General features: G+C 32.9%; 4 protein-coding genes across 10 annotated transcripts in view; 3 read left to right on the top strand and 1 right to left on the bottom strand.

The window, feature by feature from the left end:
• On the bottom strand, nt 1–4,309 carry LOC143909247 (actin-binding protein IPP). Its single transcript, XM_077427155.1, has 11 exons — nt 4,138–4,309; nt 3,693–3,944; nt 3,470–3,614; nt 3,255–3,393; nt 2,627–2,792; nt 2,354–2,533; nt 2,022–2,185; nt 1,798–1,933; nt 1,510–1,720; nt 1,212–1,432; nt 1–972 (listed from the first exon to the last, which is right to left on the bottom strand). The coding sequence occupies exons 2-11, from the start codon at nt 3,891–3,893 to the stop codon at nt 742–744; spliced, it is 1,794 nt and encodes a 597-aa protein (XP_077283281.1). The 5' UTR covers nt 3,894–3,944; nt 4,138–4,309; the 3' UTR covers nt 1–741.
• Nucleotides 4,310–7,891: 3,582 nt separating this feature from the next.
• LOC143923225 (NIF3-like protein 1) lies at nt 7,892–12,234 on the top strand. 3 transcript variants are annotated; one of them, XM_077446786.1, is made up of 6 exons: nt 7,892–8,030; nt 10,444–10,651; nt 10,731–10,862; nt 10,942–11,118; nt 11,192–11,385; nt 11,469–12,234. In XM_077446786.1, the coding sequence occupies exons 2-6, from the start codon at nt 10,452–10,454 to the stop codon at nt 11,651–11,653; spliced, it is 888 nt and encodes a 295-aa protein (XP_077302912.1). In that variant the 5' UTR covers nt 7,892–8,030; nt 10,444–10,451; the 3' UTR covers nt 11,654–12,234. The 3 variants fall into 3 exon arrangements, with proteins under 3 accessions (XP_077302912.1, XP_077302911.1, XP_077302913.1); XM_077446785.1 differs by having other exon boundaries at nt 7,982–8,034; XM_077446787.1 differs by having other exon boundaries at nt 7,982–8,049.
• Nucleotides 7,939–10,651, top strand: Ciao1 (cytosolic iron-sulfur assembly component 1). Of its 3 annotated transcripts, none has more exons than XM_077446782.1 (4): nt 7,939–8,034; nt 8,536–8,827; nt 8,900–9,087; nt 9,623–10,651. In XM_077446782.1, the coding sequence occupies exons 2-4, from the start codon at nt 8,557–8,559 to the stop codon at nt 10,169–10,171; spliced, it is 1,008 nt and encodes a 335-aa protein (XP_077302908.1). In that variant the 5' UTR covers nt 7,939–8,034; nt 8,536–8,556; the 3' UTR covers nt 10,172–10,651. The 3 variants fall into 3 exon arrangements, with proteins under 3 accessions (XP_077302908.1, XP_077302909.1, XP_077302910.1); XM_077446783.1 differs by having other exon boundaries at nt 7,956–8,034; nt 8,525–8,827; XM_077446784.1 differs by having other exon boundaries at nt 7,961–8,049; nt 9,623–10,450.
• Nucleotides 12,235–17,995: 5,761 nt separating the features above from the next.
• The window catches only part of LOC143923222 (uncharacterized), a 48,088-nt gene continuing 41,337 nt past the window's right edge, over nt 17,996–24,746 (top strand). For 2 of the 3 annotated variants that reach the window (XM_077446781.1, XM_077446780.1), the window contains exon 1: nt 17,997–18,114. The gene's annotated coding sequence lies outside the window, so the exon portion shown is untranslated. Of the gene's footprint in view, nt 18,115–24,746 lie in introns of all 3 variants that reach the window. The other variant, XM_077446779.1, reaches the window with a different exon arrangement.

Genomic DNA, 24,746 nt, shown 5'->3' with positions numbered 1-24,746 from the left:
ACTTTAAAGAATATTTTTATTGTTGAATAAATTATTTGAAAGCTACATCTTTTAGCTGCATACAAAAGTGTTAAATCGCCCTTAAGGTCCTTTTTTTCATGTGAAAACTTGTACATCAAAGAATATATTATACACCCGTCATACCAAATAATTTTAAGACTTAAAAATTAGAACTATTTGAGATTCTATATTTAAAAACACATTATAAAATCCCACTATCAATTGATGCTATGAGACAAAATAAAATTAATTTATAAATCATACTACTTTACGAAAAAAACTAATCAATTTTTGACCCACTTACATTGAGTCTTAATTTATTTGAAATTTTGCACACACAAATATTTCTGGAGACAACGCAATTTTCTGTCAAAATTTGAGTTGACTCCCCCCCCCTCCCCGCTTTCACAAAAAAAAAAAAAAAACAGTTTTCAAATCGTTAACGAGAACAATAAGCTATGTTGAAATTGTATCTGTCTATTTGGTTACTATATTAATCAATGAATATTTAGTACTGTCATTATAGTGTGTGAATATGCTGTTTTCCAATAGATATGATAAATGAAACATTTTACGCGATATTTTTGATACATGATTATTGTATGTAAAATTGTAACCTAACAATTCAGGTCACAATGACAAAAACATGCGTATGTTTAAACTTCTATATAACATATCAAGTTGGATGTATAGATCTGATTTATAAATGACAAATAAAAACGAATGAAAAAGTAAAACTAGTCAAAGCACAGCTGTTCCTGCTTCAGAGCGACTTTCGGGCAACGATGGCGCTACGCACCAGGCGTTAGAACGAGGATCATACAGTTCTACAGAAGCCATTGTAGAACGAGCTCTGTAAAAACTAGCCTCATACGCCTGATCACCACCAGCCACAAGCAGCATACCTTCAATTGCAGCCACAGCCGGACTAGCTCTGCCCACAGACATGGAGGAAACAATAGACCACGCATCCTAGAAATTATTTGATACTAAATTATAAACATTTTTATTATGAAAAAATACTTACATATCTATAATTACTTCATATAAGAGGTATAGAATTAAAATCCTAGTATAATAACAAAATATAATTGCGTCATTTGTAAAAAAAATTTGATTAATCTGTTTTTAATTCTATACCCTTTTATTTATTAAAGAAAAAAAATCGAACATTGATTTTACACAACGAATATTTAATAAGAAATATTTACTTCATCAAAATTGTATCGCTCCACACTCGATAATACTTCTTGAGTTTTACTGTTGCCACCAACTACATAAAGAAAACCTTCTAACACTGCTACTCCAGCTTGAGACCGTGCTTCAGACATCGGTGCCAAGTATCGCCAATCTCCAGTAACTGGATTGTACGACAATAGCTCTTTTAAATGTCTCTCTGCATGTGTACATCCACCGACTACGTAAATCAGACCTAAGTATGCACACATTAAATTTAATAATCAAATAAGTAACATTTCCAATCAAACGAATTCATCGTAATTGACAAACCATCATAAGTAACAATTCCCATGCTAAATCGGGGTTCTGGCATTGAACCTTCGCTCGTCCAGCTGGAGTTTGCTGGATCGTAACACTCCACAGACGCACCAATGTCTTCACCCACCCAACCACCCAAAGCGTACAACGCTCCTCTCCAAGCTGTCAATCCAAATTCGCATCTAGCTACTGACATTGGAGCCATACTTGTCCAAGTATCAGTCTAAAATTTAGTATAATCAATTAATATCCGTTAAAATTTTTATTTGTAACAATGTATGATTAATAATTTATAAATACTTCAGGACAGTATATTTCGCCGTCAGCGAGAATTTGACTTCCGTGTTCACCACCAACAACATAAACTAAACCTCCTAAAGTCGCCACTCCCGGTAAAATCCTTCCGGTGCTCATTGAAGATACTTCCATCCACTTCCTAAATTGTAAATGGAAACATTTTAGAATATATTTATTAATTTAAAACAATCATAAATTTTTGTATGATTCAAAATGATATTATGTACCATGTTTCTGGGTCAAATCTTAATACTGAATTAAATATAGTATCTGCAGCTCTGTGAGCACCATGTGGAGGTTCTCGACGAGAGCCTCCTAATAATAATACTCGACGGCGTGCTCTTAAGCGGGGTATTGCTGTCAGTGACACTAAAGCACCCTTTCTAGAGACCTGTTAATAAAAATATATGTATAGATTACAAAAGAAACAGTGTATTTAATATTTGAAGACATTTTTTTTCATCACATGTATGAAATAAAATGTTAAATTGTTATAAAATACAACATATCAAATAAAATAAAAGTCAATTTATATCAAAAATGTAAATCTAATATTTACTAAATCTGCACGATGATTTCTCAAAGCTACACGTAAGGATGCATCACAACAATAGCTCAAAGCTTGGTCTAAGGCAGGTGCCCCTAATAAAGATAGCCGTACGTTGCTAAGAATTTCAAAAACGTGTCTTCGTCTTTCAGATGGTTGATGTTCTATCCATCTCAAAGCTGCTTCTAAAACCTAAAACAGAGAACATATTTTATACACAATAGAAAACTTTCAGACATTATTTGTTTCAATGGGAAATTATTTTATAATTAACATCATAATAACCTGAGATTCTGAATCAACTCGAAGAAAATCAGATTGCAATATGGAAGCTAGAGATGGTGCAGATAATTCTAATAACTCATCTTCTGTGCTTACTTGTGCGAAATTCCAATAAATGTGTTCCAAAGAAGCTTGAATCAATTCAGCACAACTATGAGCTTCTGCAAATCTGAAGAAACGATACATTCAATTGTAATATACATATGTATGTATCAACATTCACAAACCTGACACATTGCGTTTTTAGAGTGCAAAGGAGAACACTCTACAATAGCTAATTATTCGGGGCAACGTTTTAAAGATTGTAGTAAATCAGGTAGACTAAACATAAAAATAATAATTAATCATGCTTCACTCCTGTCAATTGTTTTTCAATTGAAGTTCTTTTAGTTCTTATTTTCTACCAGTGTTTTATCGTTAGAAATTTCAATAGATGGTTTGTATACGTGATTTGTAATATGCTCTTGATAGAATATAAAAACAGGAACCAAACCACATCAATAACTTAATTTAATCAAATTTAAGAGTTAACACCTTTGCATTCTAAGAACTCAATGTGATACATAAATAATTATAGTATCACAATAAAATGTGTAGGTAAATATATTAATTATAAAAATGTATATATTACGAAAAGATGCCAACAGCATTTGAAGGATGCAGTTCTCTGATCAAAAATTCACAACAACCTGAGACTAAATCTCGTAGCTGAAGCATATCGGCAGCAGCAAGAACTTCTTGTACTGTATTACAAGATAACTGAACTTGGCCTTGTTAAAGAGAAATAAAATATGATTAAATGCAAACGAAATTGAGACTACATGAACACATAAAACCTCGCAATACCTGTATAAATGAAGTCAATAATTATAGTTAATGCTTGTGGAGGAATTGCAGGTAACGCAACTGTACGTTTCTGATCTTCGGATAAACCAGCACTAAACATAGCTGAAAAATATGCACTGCCAGCAGACAAAACGGATCGATGAGCCTAAAAGCAGGAACACAATGACAGAATACAATATAAATACGCACAAAAGATAATCAGAATATTGTACACATTTTATACCTTCACTGTAACGTCTCCAGAGACAAGTTCGATATCACATAATTTACAAGATTTGCGAAGTGAATTCAAATTCGAAATTAGTTTTTGTGAATAATTTTTACACATATAGGGTCGGGTTTCAGGTGGTGATGTTGAGGTTGACACGCTTCCATTTATATTCCCAGAAAATGATTTTGGACAAACTGGACTGACCACGGACATTTTGATTTTAGATAATATGTTATACTAAATTATGCCAGGCTGTCAATTCATCTGAAAACATGATATTATTTTCACATATGTAAATATATTGCAACATTTGCATTATTTAATTTGATACAATGAATTTTAAATCATTTACACGTTTTTATTTATAAAAATTTAGTAAATAAAATGTATAATCTAGATATCTAGTTCTGATAGAACAGTGGATAATCAAAGTGTCATTACTAACGTTAGAACATACATAATTACTTTTCCACCTGTATCTTGGGTGTGTAACGACACGGTTTGAAAGCAAACAATGATATTCAAAGGCTCCAAATACCACAAAATGTAAATAGCTTGTGAATTGTGAAAGGTGGACTGAGAATGGCCTTAATATGACAGTTAAGTTGTTTTGATCCAGATCTAAATGCGTCGATTACGACCATTACACACTAGGCTTTCTTATACTTTCTGTCTAACTCTAGGATCTTTATAGGTAACAGTTTAACATATTTTTAACACTTAAATGGTTTGAACATTTAACATTTGCAGGCATTCACTATTCATTGCCGAATGACAACTTCTTTTCACACGTTATTCATTTCCGTTCTTGAGTAAAACCTATCCTTCTATGTATACATTTTCTTTATGCGGGCTCTTCACTCGCGTGCGAACACGGCGCGAAATCGCGCCGCGAATCTGCGAGTGTAGTGACATTTTTTTACTAACATATTTTTACTTTATTCGTGCCAGTGGCGTAGCTAGAATTTTGGGCCCTGATGCAAAAATTTCTCCCCACTTCCTGGCCAGGTTGTTCGCTTCTGATTTTATTTCGTAATTTATTAACATTCTCATATATACGATCAAACACCAAAGTGGCTTCGTCTAAACTTTAAAGTAAGATCTCTTTTCTGCAATCGATGTTTCTACTCGAGGGCTACACGCCTGATTTGTTATTGACACGCCTACTTGCCACGCCTACTAAGTTTATAGCAGTGGTGTACGGTGAAATTGTTTCATATCGAGCATGGGTCGTATGCTTTGTATGATTTGTGCACAATGGTAACTACGCTACTGGAAGTGTTGCATTTTCGAAGTTCCCCGCCAAAAATGGGGCAGGCCTCCAGCCGCGAAACGCAAACACTTACACACTCACACACAGAGAATGGCAATATTTTGTAAATATAGTATTCTGTAGATAAATAAATAAATATACTTACAGAATTAATTGTATTTTTATTCGTACTACATACTCCTTTCCCAAGAAAAGAGTCCATTGCATCATAGGCAAACCATATACATATTTAAACCGACTGTCGCTAAATATATATATTTGTATGTGACGGACTATCAACCATCAACCAGTATGGGGAACCAATTATTTTTTTTCCAAAATTTACATATTTTCATTTTTTTCATATTTTTTATATTTTTCACATTTTTCATATTTTCATTTTTTTTTTCATATTTTTCATTTTTTTCATATTTTCATATTTTCATGTTTTCATATTTTCATATTTTCATTTTTTCATATTTTTCATATTTTCATTTTTTTTTTCATATTTTTCATTTTTTTGAGATTTTTCATAATTTCATTTTTTTCATATTTTTCATTTTTTTTTTCATTTTTTTCATATTTTCATATTTTCATGTTTTCATATTTTCTTATTTTCATTTTTTCATTTTTTCATATTTTTCATATTTTTCATATTTTTCATATTTTCATTTTTTTTTCATATTTTTCATTTTTTTGAGATTTTTCATTATTTCATTTTTTTCATATTTTTCATTTTTTTTTTCATATTTTTCATTTTTTTCATATTTTCATATTTTCATGTTTTCATATTTTCATATTTTCATATTTTCATATTTTCATATTTTCATATTTTTCATATTTTCATTTTTTCATATTTTTCATATTTTCATTTTTTTTTTCATATTTTTCATTTTTTTGAGATTTTTCATAATTTCATTTTTTTCATATTTTTCATTTTTTTGAGATTTTTCATTATTTCATTTTTTTCATATTTTTCATTTTTTTTTTCATATTTTTCATTTTTTTCATATTTTCATATTTTCATGTTTTCATATTTTCATATTTTCATATTTTCATATTTTCATTTTTTCATATTTTTCATATTTTCATTTTTTTTTTCATATTTTTCATTTTTTTGAGATTTTTCATAATTTCATTTTTTTCATATTTTTCATTTTTTTTTCATTTTTTTGAAAACGACGCCCCGGGGCGTCGGAGGCGCCGAGGGCGAAGGCCCAAGGGTGCCGGGGGCGCTGGGGGCACCGGAGGCGTCGGTAGCGCTGGGGACGAAGGCCCTTGAACGTCGGAGGCGCCGGGGGCGAAGTCCCCGGGGTGCCGAAAGCATCGGGGGCAAAGGCCCCGGGGTGCCAGAGGCATCGGGGGCGCTGGGGGCAAAGGCGTTGGGGCGTCGGCGTTGCACAAAACGTAATCACTTCGCATTTTGTAATCACTTCGCAATTTGTAATTCGTAATTTCTAATTCGTGCATCAATTTCTTTCCGAAACCAGTCGATTCAATATCTTTAACTTTATTTTTATTCGAGTTTCAATTCCTTTTCGAAACCACCCGTTGAAATCAATTCGCGAACGCGCGTTGGATGCGTTCGTGAACGTTCGGGAACCCTCTCTCGTGGGACAAAAAACGGGGAAAGGAATAACGCGCGAAATCAACTCGCAAAACGCACACACTCATATTTCGACTCACACACACGGTGTTCGCGGCCGCAAACGATGCGAGTGAAGAGCCCACTTTACATTATTCACCCATTTTACGTGTGGTTTTCCTCATATCTTTATACATTCTCTTGAACAGTTGCGTAGCCAGGATTTTGTCAAGGGGGGGGGGGGGGGGGTTTGATAGGAAAAAAGGCAAGATAATTTATATTTAATTAATATAAAATCACAACATATAAAAATAAAGTAAATAGGTAATAAAAATATGGTATGAAAAAAATTCAAATAAAATAAAAATAATGAATAATTTAAAAAACGTACGAAATTCACAGATCCAATCTTCGCGTATAACATATTAACATATCTAATATTTTTTGTGCACTAACATTCATATCCCTATGAATATTTAATAAAGCAAGTAGTGTGGAAAAGCTCCGTTCACTTGTGGCTGATGTCACTGGAAGTGTTGCTAGAATTTTTAGAAGTATGTAAATATTGGGGAATATTGAAGGATTGCAAATTGCAATTGCAGCTAGTCAATTTTTTGGTCGATTTTCACCAGTACTTATATATTGCCACCACATTTCCAACTCTCCAGTTAGAATGCAAGGCCCACAAAATACATCTTGGTTGTAAATTTCCCACAAAATCTTATTTTTTAAAACACTTCTAAAACATGGTTGAGAGCTTTTTCCATCAGGAAGCCAACATTGGAAATTTTCAAGTATATGTTTGTGTCCTAAAAATCTGTCATGGATTTGTGATAAAAAAAATAACCAAAAATGGTACAAACAATCAATTGCGACAGGAGTGGGATATTTTGCCACCGACCACGCTCCGCCAAGGGGGGGGGGTCCAGACCCCCCGGACCCCCCCCTTCACTACGCCACTGCTCTTGAATGCCATTCGAATACTTCTCTAATCTATCTTTTGTAAATTACTCCAGTAACCCAAACATGACTCATTTATTTAAATTTAAAACTGTTTACTTACTCAATTTTATCAATTACTCGAGTTATATTTCTTACGCATGCTTTTTATTTCTTGTCTCTCCAAGTTATATTGGATTTTATGCAATGTTTTGGCATTTGATTAATCCCAACACATGGGTGTGAACCATTTTGGAGATACCATTTAGGTTCATGTATTTTTTGGTAATTGGATTATTAGTCACATTGCGGTGGTCACAAAGAAAATTTTTGCCATTAAAATTGCGAATATGCAATATTTGGCACTCAAATTCTCGTTAGTATGATAGTTATCATTATTATGATGGACTTTTCGGATACCAGATGTTCCGTTATAGAGATTTTAGTGACTTTGTGACCAGTAATCACCGAACCGTATTTTTTATATAAAAATACAAATAGCATATGGTTGTAATTTCTGCTATTAAGCATCTTTGTCAGCAATTTTGACACCTGCGTTTGGGGTTTCTGCTCTGCAAGTATTTCTTGATTTTGTAATAATATTATTTTTAATTATTTCGAAATGCTATTTTTATGCATTTGCCATTGGTTTTTATGATTTTTTGAGGTTATATGACGTGCTTAAAATGTGGTATTTTTGTAATAAATTTGTGAACATATACGTAATTAAATGAAATGCGTAATTATATTTATTCGATCATAAAACAATAAAACAACATACAATCGTGTCGGTCACATTTTATAGAAAAGTATTGACAATCCAATGGTAACATTGCTCAGTTTTTATTTTGCTTTTATATTCATTAATTTCCTTTCGAATTTGCTAAATATCAAGTCTATTGAAGCGTATCTTTTCCAAAGTCAAACTTATATTAAAATATTTACGTATTTCTAGTTTGATCAATACTAAATGCAGTTTGTAGACTTGTATACGTTTCATTATGAATTAGATATTCAAATACTTTTTTATAAATAATCAATTTAATCGATAGCGCACTCAATAGACAGGTATTTTGCAGGTTTGACTGCGGAATACCAACATGGGTAAACTTCAGTTAGAACAGTGTCTGTCTGGACACAAAGGTAGAGTTTGGAATGTGGCTTGGCATCCATCGGGTAATATGCTAGCAACGTGTGGAGAAGATAAAACTATCAGAATATGGGGTAATGATGGAAAAACGTGGGTTAACAAAACGATTTTGACTGATGGACATCAAAGGACTATCAGGGAGGTTGCCTGGTCTCCGAATGGAAATTACTTAGCTTCTGCAAGTTTCGACGGAACTACTGCAATTTGGGATAAAAAAATAGGTATTTTAGAAATATATTTTTTATATATAATTACATGAATTGTTTCTCACTCAATTATTGTTACAATTTTAGGGGAATTCGAATGTAATGCTACTTTGGAAGGACACGAAAATGAAGTTAAAAGTGTTGCATGGTCTCCTTCTGGCCAACTATTAGCTACTTGTTCAAGAGACAAATCTGTGTGGGTGTGGGAAGTAATAGGCGATAATGACTATGAGTGTGTTACCGTTCTTAATGCGCATTCACAAGACGTCAAGAAGGTCATTCGATTTTTTTTTCATACCTATTCTTAATCAGAAGTTACATTTCACATTCACAGTGTATATGTTATAGTCCAAGTTTACATTTAGGGCGAAATAACACAGAAAGGAACGCGGCACATGGTTTTTTTTCGATGCTTTTAAAAAAATGTGGTACGCCTAGCAAATATTCAAGGCACACTGTCCCAAAATCACCCTTTGAAGTGTTTTCGGTGATATTTTGTCCTTGTATTGATATAAGCTTGACAGTGATTGATAATGGAAAATCCCATATTTGAAGAAATGTAGGAGAAACTTCTTGAAATAATAAGATCGTACGAATTAACAACGCCAAGTCCGCATGCCGTTCCGTTCATCTCTATGTGTTTTCGCCCTTAGTCCGTTCATGAACATAGCAATATTCTTTAATCTAGAAAAATAATTTATCATATCGGTTTTATAATCTTAGTGGTCGCTGACCACCCCCGATGAATAAAATATCATAAAATTCTACTACCATTTTCACTACTTAGTTAATTTTTTATAATTCATACAGGTTGCTTGGCATCCAACCAAAGAGCTTTTGGCTTCAGCATCTTACGATAACACAATTAAAATTTTCAAAGAAGATCCTTCCGACAATGACTGGTTTTGTGCATGCACTTTGCAGTCCCACCAATCGACAGTTTGGAGTTTATGTTTTGATAAAACCGGTGAACGACTGGCAAGCTGCAGTGATGATTGTACTGTTAAAATATGGCGAGAATATTTACCAAACAATACTGAGGGTATTGCAACTCCCGATAATTTGCCGGTATGGAAGTGCATATGTACTTTATCTGGCTTTCACACAAGGACTGTTTATGATATTTCTTGGTGTCATGAGACTGACATGATAGCCACCGCTTGCGGTGACGACATCATTAGAATATTTAAAGAAGCAGCCGATTCTAAACCACATGATCCAAGCTTTGAGTTGATATGCACTGATCATGGAGCACATTCTCAAGATGTAAACGCTGTTAGATGGAATCCTAAAAAGCCAAAACAGCTTGTTTCCTGTAGCGATGATGGAGAAATAAAGATTTGGACATACGTGGATTAGTTACAGTGATTTCATTGGAAAACACATGTACATACTGTGGTATGCTTATAACTAACCAAATTTGAATAAACCAATAAATATTCTAGTTAATAGGTGAATTATATATATTTTGCCCCTATGATGAAATTTGTTTGGTATGGAAGTTTATATGATAATTTTATATTAATAATAAATTGTTTTCATAAGTTGTTTTTTTTAATTGTTTTTTCTACCCTTTTTTAATGCTTTGTATTTAGTATTTTACTTATGTTTTGTATTAATCTGATTGATAGGATAATACATGATTTTGCATCATCTTAGAAAAGGGTATATAGTTTTTAGAAGATATCGCTCTCGTTTCAATATTAAGATGACTGATAATCATAATCAATCCGGACTTCCCCTTCAAAGTGTAATAAAGTGCTTAAAAGAGTTTGCACCTTTGTCACTATCAGAAACGTGGGATAATACCGGCGTTCTAATTGAACCATATACACCAAGGTACATCCATTTACTTTGTTGCTAGGTGAGACAACTTTTCTTAGTGAACTTTTTAAAATAATTTGCAATATTATTTCAGATTGATAACTAAAATTTTGTTAACAAACGATTTAACTGAAAATGTCATGGAAGAAGCTGTAGAAAAAAATACAGAGCTGATCATTTCATATCATCCACCAATATTTTCAGCACTAAAATCTATCACTCAAAAGTATACATCTTTTACGAACTATTAATATTATCCTAATATATAATAGTAATGTGCCTTTATTTACATGCATATATTATAGAACGTGGAAGCAGAGAATTGTGAGTCGGTGCTTGGAGGAACGTATTGCTTTGTACAGTCCTCATACAAGTTGGGATTCTGTAATGGGTGGAGTAAACGATTGGCTTGCTGAATGTCTACCTGAGCATAGTAAGCAACCAATCTCTGAAGGGAGGATTCCTGGTTTAGGACCTGGACGGTAAATCTAATGGAATGTTGTATTGCTACCGAGTAATTGTAATTTTTATTTCAATCTATTCAATATCTTCCAGCATTTGTGATTTGGTTAAACCAACTCCCTTGGAAATAATCATTCAGTCGCTGAAATTGCATATAGGCATTGATAGGGTGCAACTGGCTCTGGCGAAAGGGGCGTCGTTAGCAACTGAAATTAAAAGCGTAGCTTTGTGTGCTGGCTCTGGTTCATCCTTATTACGTAGTATCCGTGCTGATTTGTATTTGACTGGTATTTATATTTATATAATACATAAATTTCATAAATATCCATTTTATAATTATGAATTGTTTAAGATTTTTTATGAATTCTAGGTGAGATGAGTCATCATGATGTGTTGGATGCTATACATAATGGTGCCTCTGTAATTTTGACTAATCATTCAAATTCAGAACGTGGTTTTCTAAGCAAATTTGCGCCAAAATTGGAAGAAATGTTGAATAAGCAGGTTCAAATAATGATCAGTACAAATGATTGTGACCCGTTGAAGCCAATTTAAGGGGGTATTCTAGTCTAGAGAGACAAATTTTGGGCGTTTTTTAAAATTCAATAAAACAAAAACTAAAAACAATTTTGGTATGCATTTTTTTACTATATGTTTATTAATATTTCAATAATGCATAACAAAAATGAAAAAAAAAAACATTAAAAATGAAAGAGGTGAAAAAAAGGGTGCCTCCATCTTGACACGATTCCAACCCTTCGTCATCCGAAAAAAAAAAAAAAAGATTCTAAATTAATAAGAATGTCGCTATGGTCCATACCACGGAAAAAAAAAATTTTTTTTCGCGAAATGGCAACTGTTTGAAAAAAAAAGAAAAAAATGCCACGTCACTAAAACAGCTATATCTCCGAAAATAATTTGAATTTTGAAAAATCCTCTTAAGGACATATTCTTAAAGGTTTAAACTTTGAAAATATGAAACAAAAAAAAAATCGATTTTTTCAAATTTCAAGACTAGAATACCCCCTTAAGCATTTTTAGAGGATACTGTAATTGTTGTGGATTAATTTTATTCATAATAAATAAAAATATCAAATGAATTGTTTTTCAATTAAAAATATATAAAATATCACATGAGCTAAGATGTTTCATTTTAACAGGTTTTTTTGTAAATTATACATTGTATCAATAATAAGTATAAAGATGTAAATAAAGTAAAGGTAAATATGAACATATAAAAAAAACTAATTATTTAATATGTTTAAATGTAGATAAATATTCAGATATATAATTAAAATATTTATATAGACAAGTTCATTACATGCTATGTGGGTGTTATTCAATCAAATCGGTAGTATTGCTGAATTTGAATTGTTTCATTATTTCTGGAGTTGGTAATGAGCACTGCAAGACTTTTAAGAAAGGTATAGTCTCTTCACCTTTTCGAACATTGGGCACTCTTTCAAATTTAAGGAATAGTGTTTCGCGTCTTTGTAGATTTTCGCAAAATGAATAGAATAGTTCCTGCTGTGGTGCAAAGCCGTTTTTAAGTCCATGTTGGAATTGTCTGTAGAATAATTGACAGGCAGAGGACATTTCTTCAATAGCACTCCACTGTTTTGGTGTCAAGCCAAGTAATGTGGCTACTTGATTTCCCTGGAACATGACGGTGACAGCGCCGGCTTGATCCACCACTTTTATAACGGCTGTAGATCGAATTTTACCATGATCATTGTTGATTTTGATGGAATCGATGATATATGAGAAGAGAGGGCCCCAACCGTGGGACCCTATCTCTAGCTGCTGACCCATAGTGAGCCGGATCAGCCGCATTCTGTTACTTTTACTGAGAAACGTCAAACATGACTTTTATTTTGCCACCATTTCCAGTTCCAGTGCTACCACCACAATTTATCACTACCACATATATATAAATATGTTATTACCAAAGATAGGCGCGGAAACTGGTTCCTATTGTCAATTTCTATTATTAACCTTTTTTTTTGCTCTCTAGGTCTAGACATAAAAAAAGGTTAACAATAGAAATTGACAAAAGAAACCTATTTATTTCGAGCCGGCGCATCAATGCGCCGGAGACTGGTTATTACTAGAGGTAGGACCGGAAGCGTGCCGTTTATTGTTCAATTGTTGTAAATGCTTTGTAAAAAAGGTTTGGCAAACCTTTAACAATGCATTTACAACATTTGAACAATAAACGGCCCCCTCAGGGTCCGGGCTTTAGTTATTACCCACTTGATTTTCAATTGGTAAATTTGAAATTAAAAATATTATCGTTACACAGAATTTAGTCAATATTGTAATAAAAATGTTACATTATTACAAAAATTATTGAAATTATCGATAACAGCTGCTTATCGACCGCTGTATTCATGTAAATTTAAATAGCATTTATTGGAGAAACAGCTGTTGGCCATATGACAGTTGTTGGCCATTTAGTAGATTGAAAAAGTATATTAAAACTAATTGACGGTAAATTAATATAATATATTAATTTATATAATATATAATAATATTATTAAATAATATATAATATATAATAATATTATTAAATAATATATAATATATAATAATATTATAATGTAATACATATTGCTATTAGTAAGTGAACAAGAGCACCATCAAGAGTATAAAAGATACTCTGCAATAAATACCACAGAGCTTTCATTTTTATTACAAGGTTTTTTTGATCAAAATGTGCCCATCATCTGTAACAAGCATGGCCCACGACTACAGTGCTTCCCCTGACCAGAATTAATTTAACACGATAATTTTTTTTATTGATTCCCAACTGGTACGATTTTATTTATTTTAGGTGAAAAGTCGATATTAAGAAAACTACAATGATACAAGATTTTTTAAAAGAAGGTTTTTCTTTGGAGATTAAGTAAAATAAGAATAGTGGGCCATGAATAATTTTCTAAAAATTGTATAGATTTCAGTATATATAGTAAAAAAGTCGTTATTTTTTTATATTTTTCAGTGGCGGATCAAGTAAATAGGAGGCCCCGAGCGCATTTGAAATTTGAGGCTCCCACTTTAGTCAAAAAATCATATCATCGTTTATTACCATGCTTTTCAGTATATGGTTTTTCATTAGGATTTTACAAAGCCATTTTTTTAATTATTTACTATATGTAATATTGTATGTAAATTTTGGTAGCAAAGGCCAATTTATCGGGGCCCCAATTATGATTAACCACCATTGATATTATTAGTGTAAAACTGTCAATCGAAGTGTAGTTATTTATCGACTAGGATTTTAAATTTGATAAATAAAAATTCGTGTTTAAAATCTTTCATGGCTTCATTGGTATTTTTACAAGGCGCTTCTATATTTCACTTCGTTCATTGGTCAGACAATATATCCTACATTCTTACAATCGTTTTGAAATTTTGCCATTTTGCACGGTTTGGTCAACGATAGAAATTTAAATCGATTCTGATAGTTCGATGGTGAAAAGTAATCGTCTAAGATTGCGAACATTTTGAAGAAGTTGTCATTTGATAGCTAGTAGCAGTGACGTAGCCAGGATTTTGTCAAGGGGGGGGGGGGTTTTGACAGGAAAAAAGGCAAGATAATTTATATAATTTATATTTAATTAATATAAAATCACAACATATAAAAATAAAGTAAAGCTAACTGCTAACTGAAGTGTATGATGCAATGGAGCGAAGGGGGGGGGGGGGGTCTAGACCCCCCGGACCCCCCCCCCCTTCGCTACGCCACTGGCTAGTAGCCTTAATTGTACGTACATATGTTTGATATTCACTACCGATTTTAGCATTTCCTGTCTTCACTAGTGCTTTTATTCACTTCTGATTTCAACTTTATGAGTTTTCTAGCTAAATTCTGAATGAGATATTTTATTTTATTTTTATTTTATTTAAATAGGCACACATACAGAATAAAATATAAATAGAAAGTTGTATAATGAGACAAAAAATAATAATAAACATAAATAAAAATATAATATTCCATTTACAGTGAGCACCACATGGTGATATAAAAAAGTAAAATTACAAAAACATCAAGATTTAAAAAAAAAGAAAAGAAACAGATAAAGAAAAAGATACAGATAAAGTAAAAAAGAAAAAGAAAGACTATAAGGGTGAAGAAGCAAATCAACCACATATTATTTTCTTCAACTTTGTCCTAAAAATACTAAAAGAGTCACTAAAGAGGTCAGGACAATGATCTAAGCTATCGTAAATACGGCATATACGAACGATTGCACTATTGAAAGACAAATTGGTGGATAAAAAAGATTTGTGCATCTGGTGAATCGGGCATTAACGTTAAAAAATTAAAAAATATATTTTCCTATTGTAATAGTCAATTTCTTTCAAAATTGATTTTAAATATTGTTTAACCCTTTGAGTGATGACGTCTTTTCTGTTGAAAATTTGGCGAAAATTTCCAACTAGAATTCTTTAGAAACCCAATAGAAAGCAAGTATAAAAATTGTAGCAAATCCAAACAAACCCTAGATCACTACCGTCGAGGATTTCGAGTTTTGTAAAAGTGTGTTTAGACTTTGCATTATATCTTGCAACAATATAAAATAAACAAAAGAAGTCCATTAATGAATGTATTTTTCCAAAACTAGTTCGATCATCTTCATTGTTGTTTAAATGTAATGCTCACAATCTAAAATACTCAGCAGTTAGAGATTTCCATCGAGAAATTCTTCTATGGTTATAAATTCAGAAATTCCGATGTAAACCAGTCATTATAAACATTGACACGGATTACACGACCCATGTTCAATGCATTTTTTTCAATGCTACCTCGAAAGGCTTAGCGGGTAGTATTCTTGTCTATTTTTTACATGCTCAAAATACAACGCCTATCGGCGTTTTTCAGGCCCATGTACTTGTTGGCAAAAAGCCGATCGTCGTTGGTCAGCATTCAAAGGGTTAAAATACGTATTTCACTATGTAAAAAAATTTCGTGTATGTTTTGTATATATACCCGACCCGACGACATAATACACCGAAAAAGTTGGGAAAACGAGGGGACTAGATAGCGTCATACCCAGTCCCGTTGTATCCTGCTCGCGCACACTTAAGTAAGGCTGTGCGATAAAAATAGGGAGGTTCCAAATTATTTTTCCCTTAACATTCCGACTAATATCAAATAAAAGTATCAAAGAAAATATTTTTTATTTGAATTATATCAGTATGAAGAAAATTAAAATAGAATTTTAGCGGAGAGGCTTAGCGGGTAGTGTTCTAGTTTATTTTTTACATACTCAAAATACAACGCCTATCGGCGTATTTCATACTCATGAACTTGTTGGCAAAAATCCGATCAGCCTTGGTCAGCATTCAAAGGGTTAAATTAGTAATTATGACGATGTAATAATTTGGGTAAAATATTTGTAATAGTATTTTTCCAAAAAAAAAAAAAAAGACAATGGCCATAAAAGCTATGGGTCTACCACATGGGCCCGAAAATGAAACGCCCGAAAACGCAAATATCGGAAGGCATTGATCGAAAATCGAAAGATCTTAAGTCGAAAGATAAAAAAGGGTGCATGGTAAACGTCATAATCACCCTTTTTGAAAAATACTATTACAAATATTTTACCCAAATTATTACATCGTCATAATTACTAATTTAACCCTTTGAATGCTGACCAAGGCTGATCGGATTTTTGCCAACAAGTTCATGAGTATGAAATACGCCGATAGGCGTTGTATTTTGAGTATGTAAAAAATAAACTAGAACACTACCCGCTAAGCCTCTCCGCTAAAATTCTATTTTAATTTTCTTCATACTGATATAATTCAAATAAAAAATATTTTCTTTGATACTTTTATTTGATATTTTATTTAATATCAACTGTCCTCAATTATTGAGCAGACTATCATTGCGTGTACCAAATAGAATTACTAGATGTAATGAGCTCCTTTACATACCTAATACTTTTTCTAATTATGGAAGAAGCTCATTCATCTGGCGTGCAAGCTCCACCGTCAACACACTAATTTTAACAATTTCTATGTTTGACTTATTTAATATTAATGCTATACAAGCTAGAGTAATTATTGCAAATTTGTTTTTCGATGATTAATTTTATTGAAAATTTACGATTGTGATTATGAATTTTTATTTTGATGTATTTATTTTGTCTTTTTGTTTTTTGTTATATATTATATTTTTTTTATTATTTCATAATTTTTATCATATTATTATTCTTATTATTTTGATATTTTTATTATACTGTTATTTCTATTTTTTTTCTTTTTGTTTTCTTTAACTATCTTACTCTATTATCATTTTTGTTTCTTATTTTAAATGTTTGAGCTTTTCTTTTTTTTACCTATATGTGAAAATTATTAATGGTTTACTTAACATAATTATATTTTTTTACTATCAATCTATGTAACTTAATAAACTGTAAATTTTCCAAATAAATAAATAAATAAATAAATTAGTCGGAATGTTAAGGGAAAAATAATTTGGAACCTCCCTATTTTTCTTCCCTTCCGATATTTGCGTTTTCGGGCGTTTCACTTTCGGGCCCGTGATGGAGACCGAAAAGCTATACATGTGTTATTAAAACTTTCAATTTAAACTGAGCACAATTCTTTTGTTTCCATCTGACCAATTCAAATTCATTCCGACAGTAGAGTTTTAACGGAAAATTGCAAGATTTCGTGATTCCAATGAGCTCGAGTGCATAGTGGCAATCGCAAGTTCTATTGTGGGAGGTGACGAGAGAGCGAAGGGCGAAGGCTATGCTTTCTTGTGCAGCAGCAACAGCAACAGCTGTCGCTGCAACGAGAAAGGTTGGAGAGGGCAGAGTAGGCGGAGGTAGGTGGTAGGTGGTAGATGGTGGGTGGTGGGTGGTGGGCGGTGGGAGGCAACGCCAGTCTGTTTCCGGACGACATCGAACGACGACGAGAGGCTGCGGCAGCGGCTGTGGCTGTGGATGCAACCGTACGGACTCCAGACGGCTCTCCATCATCGTCCACGGCTGCTCACACCGGTAAGCCTCATCACAAGCCACATTTCATCATCAAACCACCGCTCGTTATGAAACTCCACCGATTTCCACTAAAAGTCATATCAACTCCATGGTCACGGTCGCTGTCCTCACAATCCCGTTGCTAATGTACATACATACATAGATACCCTTCCTTTTCATAGGTACATATGTATATACCTACCTTGCTTTCTTCAACAAGAAGAATTTTCATTTGAAGTATGTATGCATGTACTCAAATATAAAACTGACATATAATCCAAATTTTTATTTCACAATACAGTTTTTACTTTATCTATGTACGTAGTAACAATAGATGAAGTTTTGTGATCATGCGAAAATTCGAACTCGAGATTTTGACTGATTCGAACTCAGAATCGATTACTGATCACGTTTTAATGATCTAGAAAAAATGTGTGTGTGTGTCTGTGTACTTTGGGGATTTTTTCAACACCGTTAGTCCTATCGAACCGAAACTTAGTATCGGCTAATGAAATTCTTATAGACACTACGTAAATTTTTTTTAAATTTTTAAGTTGACCGGAAATGGTACCTCCCCTTATAGGTGTCCTCTTTTTTTTAAGTTTTTGAATTCGATTTTCTCCCAAACTACTAACTGAATCGGACTGATTTTTTTTTACATGTACTAGAAATAATAATTTTTATAATTTTATTTTTTATGTACTGTGAAAATCGTACGCATTTACAAAATAGCCAGCAGTATAGCTCGGTGGGTGTATTTAAGTTTAGCTCCGAGAGATTGCTGGGTTCGATCCCGTGTTTATATTTAATACTGCTGGTTAGACTTTGCTGGTTAGACTACAAGTCGATCGTTTCTTATCTGAATCTCAAATTGGCAAAAATCATAATTAAAAAGTCTAAATCCATAGATGTCTCAATGGATTAATTAATAAATTAATTCTTAATTTCGTGTTCTTCAGCCTCTCGAAATAAAGTGATTTATGTAATAACAATTTATGCAATGTTTGTAATTAATTGTCTCGGAAGGTGCATTGGGGTCTACCTGTCAGGCCTTCCTGGTATATATTTTATTTTATTTTTATTTTATTTTATTGTCACAATCAATACACACTCGCCATTACAGATTTGCTCCAATGCGACGGGTGTACGTTAATGAAATACATAAACAATCAGAAATCAGAAATACAGTAATACATACATATAGAATCAGAATATATAGAATATAACAATTAATCAGAAATAATAATCATAGTGACATCTATGGATTTCAGATTACTGTGTATAATTAATACAAATTATACACAGGCAGATTTTTGTGACAACAGGATTAGATTTTTTAATAACAATTTTCAGGAACCGTTTCAGCAATGATCAGATAAAATTGGCAAACTCTGATAGAGAAACGATCGATTTGGAGTCACAAAACCCCCAAATCTAACCAGCAGTGGCGAGGACACGAACCTATGACCTCAGTGATGCTAAATATATACGCTATCACTAAGCCAAACTGCTGGCTTATATCTACATATCTACATATGTCAAAAATAAAATGAATAAATAAGTACCTACATATCTATATACTACGAACTTATGTATTTGCGTTTATAGAGTGTGTCGTCCAATAAGTTTTCAAGAGTTTCTGAAAACCCTTATATAATAGTTATAATATATATTTAATTTACTTGTCACTTGAATTACTGCAAATAAAATGATAGCGTATTATTACATCTGAAAAGGGATTTGGATCTTGAATGAATTTTTCACCGTTGTTACGGAATTTGGATGACACCACTGGTTTTATGTACCTAGTGTGCACATACTAAAATGACCTAAATTATAATAAATATCGATATGTGTATCGAATTTTGTAAAATCTTAGCACCTTTTATATGTGGTGCAAATTTTGTTTAACGTGACCGTTATTCAAATAAAAGTTGTGCGTCGAGGTATTGCAATTTGTGCGCTGAATTTTATATAGCTAAATGTCAGTGAAAACAACGTGTTTCAACAATTTCGTTAAAAAAAAAACGTAACATCCGTTAAAACAACCTGTCAATTTTTGGAAAGTAAACAGAGTGCTCTGTCCGTATGTAGATAAAATGCATACGATTTTTATACACAATGAGATTCTATCATACCGGTCATTTGTCCGTTACATTTTGTATGTCGTTATACAAAAATACGTTTTTCACTATGTCTCAATACATATTTGCATATTGTTGAATGAGTCATGTGTCGTCGTTTGAATTTTTAATCATGCGTGATTCAGAATGTGTGTGAGGTATGTATTCGAGATACTACCAGTTCTATCCTGCCCGGTTTGTAACGGCCTAAATCCAAAATTGTCATAAATGATGAAACTACACATAAAAAAATATACTTACGTATGTATATAATTCGCACTAGAATTGCATGCAAGCGATCGACAGTCACGACCAGAAAATTCATATAAACTTAAACGGCGCCTAGGGGTTGACCCGAGTCACGAAATAGCGGTTCCTCTGATCTCATTACGTTTCAGATCAATGTAAATACATATATTTGTATATATATATATATATATATATATATATATATATATATATATATATATATATATATATATATATATATTAAAATTTAAACCTTTCAGGGAGTATGACGATCGGCTAACACACAAAATTTTCACTTACTGTTCCAATATTGTGATTTAAAGTATGTAAGTTTATTTTAGCCACAGTTAGTATTTGAATATCTTCTTCCTCACTTGCTCATTGGTGTCATATTGGATTTGATTGACGATCCATGTCTACTCCTCAGGGTTCTGTGCCAAGTTAGAGGCAGCGTCAAGGGACGATCTCGCCAGTTCCTTGATTTGATCAGACCATCTCTTGGGAGTAGGGATCCCAAATATTCGTCGACTTCAACTATTCGAATATCGAATAGTAAATCAAGAGCTATTCGAATATTCGAATATATTCGAAAATTAAAAAAAAGGTAATTACATATGTATGTACCAAGCATAAATTTGAATGAATCGTCTTATCATAGTTGTCATTGAATTCCACCTCGTTTTTCAATAATTTCAATTTTTTATTTTCTTTTTTCATTATGATTTCTTGTAAAAATGTATATTTCGCCGGTGACTTCTTAAATATTCGTATTCTTTTTCTGATGTTTTCTAAAATTTCGTAGAGATTATTATCGATCGAAAAGTGGTTTTCTTCAAACATTTCCGTATTAAATGAACAAAAATCCGTTTCTTCACATGTAGACATTTCATCTTCTTCATTATCTTCATTTTTACAAACCTCCTTTATTATCACAATTATCCCCATTACATATTTCATTTTCTTCATAATCATCGGCTTCTTCGTCATCACTCTTTTCATGTTGATTTTGTTTATTTAGTTTATAAAAAAATATATACACGAATAATATTCGAATAGTTGTTGAAATATCGAATAGCGAATGGCTGAAAAATCAGACGAATAATTCGAATACTCGAATATTCGAATATTCGATTGGGATCCCTACTTGGGAGACTCTCCTCTCACTCGCTTTACCTCCAGCGTTCCGGTGACTACCAGCCTCTCCAGACTCTCTACATTATTCCTGCCCATATGCCCAAAGTATGAAATAACCCTTTTCATACATATGTAGTTTAGATAGTCTCTTTAAGACTGCCAGCTCTTTGAGGATGGAGATGTATGTACATATGCACAGCATCCGTCTCCAGCACCACTTTGAATATATGTAGGTATATACATATAAAATGGCTAAATATGATTTAACGTGATGTAAAATTGACATAATTGAATTATGGTTAAATATTATAGATTCGCTGTATTCGAACGCAGGACTACACATATGTACGTACGCCCAAGTATAGAATTTCTTGCGAAAATGGAAATGTGATATCATAGTTGCTGTTGCTCTGTGAACATCATTAGAATTAACAATAGTGTCGTTCAAACAAACTTTCATACACTTTTCGCATAATTTTGATGCAATGCTGCAAGAGTCACCAAGTAACTATGTAATTAGCGTCATTCTTGCTCTATTCAACGATGTTGTATTATTATTCTTGGATTTGTGGCGATTTCGCACCTTTAATATGCACCTTCACGCAAGTCGCAGTTCTAGGTCAAGATTGTTAAACTCTACGGAGTGTCGGAGTACACATTCGAAATATGTAATGTAGGGCCTAAATTGTTGGGTTTGTGTGTGTGTGTGTTGAAGGCGTTGTTCGCGACCCACACAGTTTGTATTTGCGGTGTTGTTGTCGGCCCGATTTGGAGGTGAGTGCGATGGCAGCCGGCCACAGTGAAGCAATTGTTAGTGATGGTGTTGGTGCTGGTGCTGATGCCGGTGCCGGTGCTGGTGTACTCCAGAAGACCGGTTTGTCCAACAGGCACGGATGCAGCTTGCACCGAGCCGCCACTGGCTTCGAGCCTTTTCCGGCAAACGGTGGATCGTCTCATCCACGATGCACCGCGTGCAAACGCCATATGTACATACATACTACGATTTTCCATCTTTCATATTAAAACTTACTTTATGTGGGTTTTAAAGCTGGTGACGATAGTTACAATCAACTGTTTGTTTTAATTCTTAAAATAAAAAAGTCGAAATTTACTATTGTTTGGGAATAGCTTTTGGTTTTTATTAAAGTTATGTCACACAGAGCCCGGTGTATAATTAAATTTGCTAATTATTTGATGATTATTTTGGAAAATGTTTCACATTCCATTGTATTGAAAAATATACGTGTCTGAATCTAACAATAATATCAAATGTACGTTATGATAAAAATTATTTTACTTAACGAAATAATATTTTATAACGAAATCTATATATACATATATAAAAATGAATGTCTGTTTGTCTGCCTGTGTGTCTCGAATAGGCTCGTAAGCCACTAAACCGATTACGATGGAACTTTCAGGATTAGTTGTATGCATGTCCGGGAAGATTACTGTGAAAAAAAATCGCCCAAAAACGGGAACGGAAACGGGAAAAACGGGAATGAGTGTCATTGCAATCCAATAATTCCCAGTGTGTTCGCTGCCTGCGTTTTTCCGACAAATGGAAAAGGGAACGGGAATTGCATGGGTTATTATGGCATTGCAACGCATGCCGTGTTCAGTTAGTCATTAATAAAAATTAAAGAAATCAAAATTTTCAGTTGCACATAATTTTCGCAATTAAAAAAAACCGAGTATATCTTTTTGGAAAATAATTGTAATTATTTTATTTGTTAATTTCTCACGTTTCAGAAAAAAAAATCTGCTTGCGGGTATATGTATGAGCATCAAATGTAATATAAATATTTTTTTTTATTTTCTCTGTACTCAAGAATTGTACATTCTGAAAAAATATATAATTTTTTTACAAAATTAATTCATTTATATGTATGTATGTACGTACATACATCATTTCAGCCATCGTCTACATTTATTTGGGAATATCTACCAATACTTCAAAATAATTAGCGATTTGGTTTAATACATATAAGTAGTTATTTCAAGGAAAAATTATAAATTTTTTGGACGTGTAACACATTATTATTAAATAGGGGGGGGGGGGGGGGAGATTTTTTTTGCGGAACATTCCGTTTTGTGTCCTAAGAAATATAGTCACTCTACTTATCGATCAAAAAGATTGAAAACTAGTGTAATAGAACCGCTGCTTTATTAGAAATTCTCATCTTGTTATACCGTTTAAGGATTTTATATACTGAAAGACTCCACTTTTTAGAGAAAATTGCAAAAAATGAAAGAGTCGCTTACTAGATTACACTTGCCGTTTTTGCTATATGTACATACATACATACATATGTAGGTATGAAAAGATCTCCTTTTTCAAATCTCTTCTATTATTTCGCAAACTTTTTTGAAAATTCATAGATTGTAATATTGTAATTGATCGTACATAAATGTTATTGTTATTATGCTATCTTGTTAAGTAGAAAGTTTACACTTTGGATATACATACATATGTATCTATAATCACATTGTGCAAGTATATGGAAGTATCTATTATTTAAGTACAGTAAATTGAATACAAAACTACGAAGATATCTACTCACTCATACACTGTCAATATTGAGCAATCCAGTTTGCACTTGATTACGATTTTTTGCGTCACATGTACAAAAACTGGTACAGTCCGTTCGGTGCAATTGGGTTTCGGGTTCATTTGTACGAAATTGCTTCTGTATGGAACAAAACGATCTTCATTTTACAGTGCGGAGATTAAATTTTCGGTTTGGTTTATCGGTCTGCTCAGTTTTGGTCAATTTTGCAATCTCGTCTGCGATACGGCGTGCTTTTGCAAATTCGCATCTTGTGCAATGCTGCACGAATCACGGACTTGAGGTCGTGTTTGCCAAATTGAAAGGCCTTTCGTGTGAGTATACTGCATTCGAGTATATGTAGTATGTATGCATGTACGTGTTTGCTAATTTTTCATACCTATATTTATTTTGAATGTGTGTACGGTCCCGTACTGTGACCGCACTTTACGATAAAAACGCTCATTCTCTTATTAAATACTATGTAGTCAAGTTTTTTCTCCACCATTCGATTGCCAAATTTACCGTAAGGTTGATGTGAGCCATTTTGACTGATTGGTCGTCATCAATTGGACTTTTCCGTGTAATTTTCTTGAGA

Source organism: Arctopsyche grandis, chromosome 3 (assembly GCF_051622035.1).
Source record: "Arctopsyche grandis isolate Sample6627 chromosome 3, ASM5162203v2, whole genome shotgun sequence".
NCBI lineage: Eukaryota > Metazoa > Arthropoda > Insecta > Trichoptera > Hydropsychidae > Arctopsyche > Arctopsyche grandis.
Note: the sequence above shows the minus strand (reverse complement) of the source record. Positions and strands in the feature narration are given on the sequence as shown.